Source organism: Struthio camelus, chromosome 5, assembly GCF_040807025.1.
Source record: "Struthio camelus isolate bStrCam1 chromosome 5, bStrCam1.hap1, whole genome shotgun sequence".
In the NCBI taxonomy this organism is placed as follows: Eukaryota; Metazoa; Chordata; class Aves; order Struthioniformes; family Struthionidae; genus Struthio; species Struthio camelus.
In genome coordinates, this window is record NC_090946.1 from 3,750,658 (window position 1) to 3,759,624 (window position 8,967).

Here is an 8,967-nt window from a genome sequence, read left to right on the forward strand (position 1 = left end):
CACCGAGGGCACATGGGGGCTTCGGGACACCCCGGGGCATCAGCGCTGCAGGACCCACTGCAGCACCGGGGCACACGGGGGGGGGGGCGGCGCCAGGACACGCGGGGGGCTGTGGCACACGCCGGGCCCACACGCCCCAGGGACGCGGCGTGGGGCACCTCAGAGGGGTGCCACTGGGCCGCCCACGGGCCCAGGGGCTGGTGGGCAGCAGAGAGCGGTGCGTGGCCCATGGGCAAGGGCAACAGGTGGCATGCTGGCGAGGGCAGTGGGTGGCCCATGGGCAAGGGCAGCAGGTGGTCTGCAGGTGAGAGCGGCGGGTGGCACGTTGGCGAGGTCAGTGGGTGGCACGTTGGCGAGGTCAGCGGGTGGCATGGTGAGGTCAGCGGGTGGCATGTTGGCGAAGTCAGCGGGTGGCACGTTGGCGAGGGCAGCAGGGGGCCCTTGGGCGAGGGCAGTGGGTCGCAGGCAGGTGAGGGCGGTGCGCAGCCCCCGCACGAGGCGGGTGCCGCCGGTGGAGCCCAGCAGAAGGTAGAGGAAGGGGTTGAGGCAGCTGTTGAGGTTGAAGGTCAGCCCCATGAAGTAGATGAGCTGGCTGTTGAGGTGGGGCACTGCCAGCTGCACCAGCTGCACCAACTGGAAGGGCAGATTGAGCAGCACGTAGGCGCTCAGCGTGGCCACCACCATCTGCTGGAAGCGGGTGGGTGGCTGGGCCAGGCGGCGCCACAGGATTCGGGCCAGGATGGCCCTGTGGCAGGTGACGATGAGGCTGAAGGGCAGCAGCCCCTCCAGCAGCATCTCCAGCCCGCGCAGCGGGGCCTCCCAGCTGCCCTGCTCGCTGTGGCACGCCACCATGCCGAGCTCTAGCTCCACCACCTCGGCCAGCGCCATGTTGGGCGCGCTGCAGCCGCACGCCACCAGCCACGAGCCGGCACACAGCACCGCCCTCAAGCTCGCCGGCCGCCGGCACCGGTACCACAGCGGCGCCCGCACCAGCAGACACCGGTCCAGGCTGATGGCGACCAGCAGGAAGAGCCCGCTGTAGTAGCCCACGTTGTAGAGGAAGATGTGGAGGCGGCACAGCGGCGTGCCCAGCGTCCACATGTCGCTGTTGACCACCGTCCAGATCTGCAGCCCCGAGTTGGCGAGGAAGAGGAAGTCGGAGGCAGCCAGGCTGAAGGTGAAGACAGCCAACCTCCGGCACTGAAGGCGCCAGCCCGTCAGCCAGATGGTGACGGCGTTGGCCGGCAGGCCCAGCGCCGCGCAGGCCACCAGCAGCTGCCCATCCCACGGCAGCTCCTTGTTGGGCGGCAGGCTGAAGGCCGGCATGGTGGTGTCCGGCTCCATTGCCCGGCCCGGCCGGTGCTGCAAAGCGGGTGGACAGGCTCAGGCGCGCGGCCGGGGGCCCTTGGTGGAGCAGCCCAGCTGGCCACGGGGCCGGCAGGCCTCCTGCAGCACCTGGCCCCGGCGCGCCCGGCGGCTCCTCCGGCCCCGGGAACTGCCTTCAACAAGGGCCCGACGTCCCTGCCCAGGGCGCCCTTCACCCCTGGCTGCTCCGCCGCTGCCTCCTGCCGCCTCCGTTTCGGGGGCGCCCTGCCCTGGCTGTGCCCAAGGGGACCCGCTGCGCCCACCGAGCCTGGCCGGCCCCCGCCCCGGGGCGGCCAGCGCGGTAGGACCTACCTCGATGGAGGCGAGACCCCGAGCGGCGGCGGGCTAGCCCTCTAGGCGGGAGCGGGCCCTGCCTCAGTTTCCCCCGGCCCGGAGCCAGCCGCGGAGCAGCGCGGAGGGAGGCGATGGCAGAAGGAGGGGGCAGGGACAGGCAGGAAACGCCGAGCGGAAGGAGCGATGCCGATAGCCGCTGGTGCCCGGCAGGCCGGCTGGTGGGAGCGGGCCGCCATTTCCTGCTGCAGCCCTCGCCGCCCCGGGCGGCATGTGCTGGGCCGGCCCAACGCCACGGCTGCCCGCCCGCCGCCGCGGCCCCACTCCCCCGTTTCCGCAGAGCCAGGCGGCCGCGGCGGCCGGACCCCAGGCGCCCCCCAGCCCTGAGGGCGCGGACGGGCCTGCTGCTAATCCCTGCTAATTGGCTTGGCCTTCGCCGGGGCCCCGGCGCGGCCGAGGCCGGGGGCCCCCTAAGAGGATTTCCCTGCCTCCTTCTTAAGGCCCGGCCGCCCCGGCTCCCGCTCCGTGCCCGCCTGCCCCCGGCGCCGGCCCCATGCCACGCACCCAGGCCCCGGCAGACGCGGGGGTCCCCAAGGAGGTAGAGGCCCAAGGCAAGGGCAAGGGTGGGGAGGTGGGCGAGAGAAGCCCCCGAGCCCCCGAGGAGACCGTCCCCTCCGGCACCAAGAGCCCCGGCTCTGAGTCGCGCCACAGCGGCCACGGGCGGAAGAACAGCAAGAAGGGCCCCAGCGACCCTCACGCCGCCGCCGTCAAGGCCTATTCGCCCTTCCTCAACACTGTCTTCGGCAAGGTGCAGGGCATGGGGCCCAGGCGTCCCGCGGGCAAGGGGGAGGTCTGAGACGCTCTGGTCCCCGGGTATGGGGGGAGATGGGGAGCACTGAGGAGGGATGGGGAATGCTCTGGTCCTCGTGTCCCGAGGGGGGAGAGGGGCGAGGGGCACTGGGGAGGGATGGGGATGATACAATCCCCAGGTGTAAGGGGAGATGGGGGCCACCAGAGAGGGTTGGGGACACTCTGGTCCCAGGGTGTAGGGGATGGGGGCACCAGGGAGGGATGAGGACATGCCGATCCCTGGGTATGGGGGAGATGTGGGGCACCAGGGAGGGATGGGGACACTCTGGTCCCTGGGTATGGGGGAGATGAGGGGCACCAGGGAGGGATGGGGACACTCCGGTCCGTGGGTATGGGGGAGATGAGGGGCACCAGGGAGGGATGGGGACACTCCGGTCCGTGGGTATGGGGGAGATGAGGGGCACCAGGGAGGGATGGGGACACTCTGGTCCGTGGGTATGGGGGAGATGAGGGGCACCAGGGCTGGGCTGAGGTCGGGCTCGGGGTGCAGGCGTGTAGCTGTGGGCATGGCGGGGGCCGGACAGAGCTTTGTCTCCAATCCCTCTAATCCCTCTTGTGGGAGTTAATTTTGGTCTGCGCTTAATGAAGGTGACACTGCTGTTGGCTTGGGGGGGGACGGGGTTTGGGGGTCTCACTTTGCCCTCATGCCTTGCGTGCCCGTGCTGAGGAGCGGGAGCTGTCTCCGGAGGAGCTGGACGGTGAGTATGGGGGTGCGAAGGATGCCCACGGCTATCTATGGGGCTGGCCCATGGGCATAGGGGGTGCCTCGTCTGCCGTGGAGCGCAGAGCCAGGGAGACACATCCCATGGGGATGCGTGCCACGGGGAGGCATCCACAGTGGTGCCCGTGGCTGATGGGGGTCCGCATGCACGCGTGTGCGTGCGCGGCAGAGCTGCTGGATGCCTTCAAGGAGTTTGACACGGACCAGGACGGCTTCATCAGCTACAAGGACCTGGGCGCCTGCATGCGCACCCTGGGGTACATGCCCACCGAGATGGAGCTCATTGAGATCTCGCAGCACATCAAGATGAGGAGTGAGCAGAGGACTGGCTTCCGTGGGGACATGTGGCTGGGACACGAGGATGGGGACAGGGCATGGTGGGGCTGAGACATGGGGACAGCACCACAGGGGGCTGGGGCATGGGGATAGTGAGACAAAGTCACAGGTGGGCCATTGGGACAGGGCCGTGGGGGGTTGGAACATGGAGGGCACAGGGCTGGGGACAGAGACCCCCCGGGGCAGTGCTGAGCCCATGCCTCTCCCATGGTGCAGTGGGTGGCCGCGTGGACTTCGAGGACTTTGTGCAGATGATGGGCCCAAAGCTGCGGGAGGAGACAGCCCACATGGTGGGCGTGCGGGAGCTCAAGATTGCCTTCCGTGAGGTACAGCCACCACAGGGAGGCCATGGCCATGGGGAGGCCACGGGGGGACTGTAGACGTGGGGAGACCCTGGCCATAGCAAGACCACAGGACGACCACAGCCATGGGAGTGGACCACAGTCAGGGAGGTCCACAGCCACAAGAAGACTATAGAGAAACCAGGGCCACAAAGAGGACCATGGACACGTTGTGACCATGTCCAGGAGGGTGACCACAGGCATGGAAGGGACCACAACTATGGGAAAACTATGGGGGAACCACAACTGTGGGAGAACCAGGACCATGAGGGTGACCATGGCCACAGAGGAGGACATGGTCATGGAAGTGCGCCACACTCAGGGAGGTCCAAAGCTACAAGAAGACTGTAGGGGGGGACAACAGCTGCAGAGCAGACCATGGCCACAAAGGGAGCATGTCTAGGGGGGTGATCACAGGCATAGAGAGGACAAGAACCACAGGAAAACCATGGAGGGACCACAACTATGGGTAGACTAGGACCATGAGGGTGACCATGGTCATGAGGGGACCACGTTTGGGGGGGACCATGACCATAAGGGTGACCACGGCCACAGAGAGAGGATCGCAGGGGCCAGGCAAGGAGGCTGAGGGGCCATGTGTGGGGAGGCTGTGGGGCTTGGGCTGCCCCCCCAACCTGCTGGTGCCACAGTTCGATGTGAACGGGGATGGGGAGATCAGCAGTGCGGAGATGCGGGAGGCCATCGCAGCGCTGCTGGGGGAGCAGCTCAAGGCACAGGAGGTGGATGAGATTCTGCAGGACGTGGACCTCAACGGGGACGGTCACGTGGACTTTGACGGTGAGGGGGCACCTCACGGCCCCAGGGTCCCCTGGCCTGATGGCTCCAGGGGTGGTCCCCAAGTGTCATGAGGGGGGCTGGGGACTGCAGGGGTGGCTCAGCCCTGCATCCGCCCAACTCTCTCCTCTCTCATCCCACAGAGTTCGTCATGATGCTGTCTTCCCGATAACGAAGTCGTGGGGCAGGAGGGCATACAGGGCTGAGCCGCGCCACTCCCCCCTACACGGCCCTTGTCAGCAGATCCAGGCACGTCCCCATCCCCCCAGATACTCCCTGCCTGGTGAGCATTGATCATCCTAGCCTCTCTGGCCAGCATTAGGGTTCAGAGTGAACAGTTGGAGCTGAGCCCACATCTAGGAGCCAGCATGAGGCAGGGCAGACACGAGACACCACCCCCCACCCCAAAACCCCCGGGGGGTAGCAGGGCCAGGGTGGGCTAGGTGAAACCCAATAAAGCTCCTTGTGCAGACGTGGAGAAAATTGCCTGCTGGTTGTGTGGCAGGGTGGGGTTTGGGTAGGTCAGCACCTGCAGAGGGGAAAAGGGGGGTCTCTCCAGCTGCCCTGTATGGCCCCATGTCCTTGGCAGGGTGCAGGCAGGTTGCAGACAGGGTGCGTGCAGGTAGGTTGTAGGCAGGGTGCATGCAGGGTGCATGCAGGATGCAGGTAGGTTGCAGATGGGGTGCAGGCAGGGTTCGGGCAGGGTGTGTGCAGGGTGCAGGCAGGGTGCGTGCAGGATGTGGGCAGGTTGCATGCAGGTTGCAGGTAGATTGCAGGCAGGGTGCAGACGGTGTGTGCAGGGTGCGTGCGGGGTGCGTGCAGGGTGCCGGTAGGTTGCAGGCAGGGTGTTGGCAGGTCCCCGGGAATGCTGGGGCCGGCAGCTGGGAGGGATCTGGTGCATCCCTAAGGGGGTAAGGCAGAAGTCTGGGATGTACTAGGATGGGCCCCAGGGGGACAGGACACGTCCCCTGGCAGGGTCCTAGGGCATGGCCCTGGGGGCAGGACAAGGACCCAGAGCGTCCCAGGAAGGGTGCCCACCTGGTGGTGACAGTGTGTGTGTGGGAGGGGTCTTACCCCTCTTGTGGGAGGGGCAGAGATGGGAGCCATGGTGCCCACGGGGCAGCCCCAGGATGGGGGTCCCAGAGGGCTCAGGGTCCCTGTCCCCCTGCTGGCTCCATGGTGTAGGGGTCATCACGTCTGCTTTACACGCAGAAGGGCCTGGGTTCGAGCCCCAGTGGAGCCAGTGCTCTCCTTTTCCCCTTCTGCAGGGCTCTGCTGGCCTGTGTTTGGGGAGGTGGAGGAGCTGGGGCACCTCTGGGTGCCAGCAGCCCCCCAAGGGGCAAAGGCAACGGGTGCCCATGGGGCAGTGCTGCCTGCAGGGACACTTTGGGAACAGGAGAACAGGAGGCTTTTTCTTGCAGGGGGATGGGGATAGTCCCTGAGGCAGGCACCCCTGGGGGCTCTGCTTTGGGCCTGCCTGGGGAGGGACAGGGCCAGCTGCCCTGTGACCGTCCCCACTTGCATCCCACTGGGGACACCCTGGGGCAAAAAAAGAGACCCTGGGAGGGGCAAAAGCCCTGAGCTGTGGTGGCTCCACTGGGGCTTGAACCCAGGCCCTTCTGCGTGTAAAGCAGACGTGATGACCCCTACACCATGGAGCCAGCTGGGTGGGTGCCCCCTGGTCCGGGAAGTCACCCCGGGGGGGTCATGAGGGACATCCCCTCCCCCCCCCCACCCAGTCTCCACTGCATCATGTTCCCATCCTGACGACAGCGGGCATCCTGGTGCACCGTGGCACCGTGGCCACCCTTGGGTGCTGAGCCCCTGGAGGGGGACAGGGTGTCCCGGGAGGGGGGGGTCCCGGCTGGGAGAAGGGGACACAAGGGGCCGTGGGTGGCTCTGTGGCGCAACGGAGAGCGCGTTGGACTTCTAGCAGCAGCAGGCGGCATTCAAAGGTTGTGGGTTCGAGTCCCACCAGAGTCGCTGCTTTTGCTGGGCAAGGAATGGGACAGCAGGGTCGTCCCCAAGGGATGCGGGGTCAGCCCCAGACCACCATGGGAAGGAGATGCCGGGTCGGCCGTGGGGGACATGGGGTCCTCCCCAAGGGATGCGGGGTCAGCCCCAGACCACCATGGGAAGGAGATGCCGGGTCGGCCGTGCGGGACATGGGGTCCTCCCCAAGGGATGTGCAGGGTCAGCCCCAGACCACCATGGGAAGGACATGCCGGGTCGGCCGTGCGGGACATGGGGTCCTCCCCAAGGGATGCGGGGTCAGCCCCAGACCACCATGGGAAGGAGATGCCAGGTCAGCTGTGGGGGACATGGGGTCCTCCCCAAGGGATGCAGGGTCAGCCCCAGACCACCATGGGAAGGAGATGCCGGGTCGGCCGTGCGGGACATGGGGTCCTCCCCAAGGGATGCAGGGTCAGCCCCAGACCACCATGGGAAGGAAATGCCAGGTCGGCTGTGGGGGACATGGAGTTGTCCCCAAGGGATGCAGGGTCAGCCCCAGGCTGCTGCAGGATGGAGGCAGGCAGGTGGCCCCAGGCTCCCCACAGGGGCAGGAGAGCCCCTGGGGGTGAAACGGCCCCAGGGCAGCACCAGAATGGCCGAGTGGTGAAGGCGTTGGACTTAAGATCCAATGGACATGTGTCCGCGTGGGTTCGAACCCCACTTCTGGTAGCCAGCAGCTCTGTTTTCCTGCCTGGCCGTGTGTGCTGAAGCAGCCGGGCGCCCAGTCCTGTCCTGGGTCCCCCATCCCTACTGGGGACCACAAACTGCACCAGGACCCTGCAGCGCACCAGAGACCCAACTGCCCCTGGGCAGTGGCACCTGGGTGAAGGAGGCTGGGTGCTTGTGTCCCCACCTTACAAGGGCTTCCTCATGGACCACCTCCCTCCCTGGGGAGCAGTGGGTGCACCCCTGGCACCCATGGGTGCTGGCACCTGGCTCTAGGGTGCAATGGAGAGCGCATTGGGCTTTTAGCCAATCATAAGACAATCAACAGTTTGAGTCCCACCAGGGTCATGCCCCCTTTTGGGGGCACCCCAGCGGTGGGCACCCTCCTTAGGCAACCTATCCTTAACACGGTCCTGCACCCCCGCAGCTGGGGGGGGGGGGCACCAGGTGCCTATGTGACACCTGGGGACTTTGTGGGACATAGGGTGCCTGCAATGAGAGCTGGGGAGCTTGGTGTGCCCACGGTGACACCTGGGCAGCCTGTGGGCCACTGGGGGCATGAGGGGCAGGGGGTGACATCAGGGCACCCTGTGGGACATGGTTTCCCCCAGGCAGTACAGGGTCCTGTGTGTGGCATTGTGCCTTGGGCCCTGGAGACCCCAGCAGACAGGGACACTTTGGTCCCATTGCTGTCGCCCATGCAGCAGCCACGTGGCCAGCCCAATCCCCATGTCCCAGCATGCCAAGCCCTTGGGAAGGGGCCTGGCCACCCTCCGCCCCTCCAAAAGTGGTGGCTGCAGGCCCGGCTACCAGAAGTGGGGATCGAACCCACGCGGACACATGTCCATTGGATCTTAAGTCCAACGCCTTCACCTCTCGGCCATTCTGGCATGCACAGAGCGACACCATGGCCACCCTGCTCTGCCAGGGACCCAGGTGTCCAGGCCTGGCCAGGACTGGCCTGGGTTGGGGTCATCACAGCAGCTGCAGGTGCAGCAGGGCCCATGCTCATCTCTTCAGACACCACATGAGCCCCACTGTGGCCAGGGCATGGATGCCAGGAGCGGGTGACCCTTCTCCTCCAGAGCCCTTGGGCATGGTGACACCTGCCCTGAGTGATGGTCCCTGGGGGGCACAGCTATGAGACAAGAAAAAGAGGAGGAGGAAGAGGAGGAGGAGGAGGAGGAGGAGGAAGGCCTGGGGAACCATGTGGCTCCCAGCCATGCCCCCTCCCTACCAGAAGCTGCCCGGATAGCTCAGTCGGTAGAGCATCAGACTTTTAATCTGAGGGTCCAGGGTTCAAGTCCCTGTTCGGGCGGGTGAGGTTCCCCTTTTGTACCTTCTGCTTGTGTTTTTGTTTGGCTAGGCATGGCCCCATCGCCCCAGGCAGGGGCTGTGCAGGGGGCCCCCGGCACCAAGGTGGTCATGGCCCTGCAGAGGCACCTGGGTAGGGGGACCTGGCACAGGGCTGCTGGGGACACAGGGGCTGGCAGGCAGTGCTGCCTCAGGGGCCAGGAGAAGACCCCCCCCCCCCAGCCCCAAAGCCACGTTAGGGTCAGCGTGATCGTG

At 66.5% G+C, this 8,967-nt stretch overlaps 2 protein-coding genes and 6 non-coding genes across 9 annotated transcripts; 5 read left to right on the top strand and 3 right to left on the bottom strand.

Moving 5' to 3' along the window:
* Nucleotides 1–12: 12 nt before the first annotated feature.
* GPR152 (G protein-coupled receptor 152) lies at nucleotides 13–1,804 on the bottom strand. The gene is made up of 2 exons (XM_068944161.1): nucleotides 1,678–1,804; nucleotides 13–1,362 (listed from the first exon to the last, which is right to left on the bottom strand). Exon 2 carries the CDS (start codon nucleotides 1,342–1,344, stop codon nucleotides 160–162), a length of 1,185 nt encoding a protein of 394 aa, XP_068800262.1. The 5' UTR covers nucleotides 1,345–1,362; nucleotides 1,678–1,804; the 3' UTR covers nucleotides 13–159.
* Nucleotides 1,805–1,918: 114 nt separating this feature from the next.
* Nucleotides 1,919–5,196, top strand: CABP4 (calcium binding protein 4). 2 transcript variants are annotated; one of them, XM_068944163.1, is made up of 6 exons: nucleotides 1,919–2,464; nucleotides 3,194–3,224; nucleotides 3,417–3,560; nucleotides 3,800–3,909; nucleotides 4,575–4,722; nucleotides 4,863–5,196. In XM_068944163.1, exons 1-6 carry the CDS (start codon nucleotides 2,210–2,212, stop codon nucleotides 4,889–4,891), a joined length of 717 nt encoding a protein of 238 aa, XP_068800264.1. In that variant the 5' UTR covers nucleotides 1,919–2,209; the 3' UTR covers nucleotides 4,892–5,196. The 2 variants fall into 2 exon arrangements, 1 of the variants encoding a protein (XP_068800264.1); XR_011141214.1 differs by having other exon boundaries at nucleotides 2,077–2,464; nucleotides 4,604–4,722; nucleotides 4,863–4,999.
* Nucleotides 5,197–5,889: 693 nt separating this feature from the next.
* TRNAV-UAC (transfer RNA valine (anticodon UAC)) lies at nucleotides 5,890–5,962 on the top strand. The gene has a single exon. It is a non-coding gene; the product is annotated as a tRNA-Val (tRNA).
* A 345-nt stretch (nucleotides 5,963–6,307) lies between these two features.
* TRNAV-UAC (transfer RNA valine (anticodon UAC)) lies at nucleotides 6,308–6,380 on the bottom strand. Its single transcript has one exon. It is a non-coding gene; the product is annotated as a tRNA-Val (tRNA).
* A 234-nt stretch (nucleotides 6,381–6,614) lies between these two features.
* Nucleotides 6,615–6,702, top strand: TRNAR-UCU (transfer RNA arginine (anticodon UCU)). Its single transcript is given in 2 exon segments — nucleotides 6,615–6,651; nucleotides 6,667–6,702. It is a non-coding gene; the product is annotated as a tRNA-Arg (tRNA).
* Nucleotides 6,703–7,318: 616 nt separating this feature from the next.
* TRNAL-UAA (transfer RNA leucine (anticodon UAA)) lies at nucleotides 7,319–7,401 on the top strand. The gene has a single exon. It is a non-coding gene; the product is annotated as a tRNA-Leu (tRNA).
* An 804-nt stretch (nucleotides 7,402–8,205) lies between these two features.
* TRNAL-UAA (transfer RNA leucine (anticodon UAA)) lies at nucleotides 8,206–8,288 on the bottom strand. Its single transcript has one exon. It is a non-coding gene; the product is annotated as a tRNA-Leu (tRNA).
* Nucleotides 8,289–8,643: 355 nt separating this feature from the next.
* On the top strand, nucleotides 8,644–8,716 carry TRNAK-UUU (transfer RNA lysine (anticodon UUU)). Its single transcript has one exon. It is a non-coding gene; the product is annotated as a tRNA-Lys (tRNA).
* The last annotated feature ends 251 nt before the right edge of the window (nucleotides 8,717–8,967 follow it).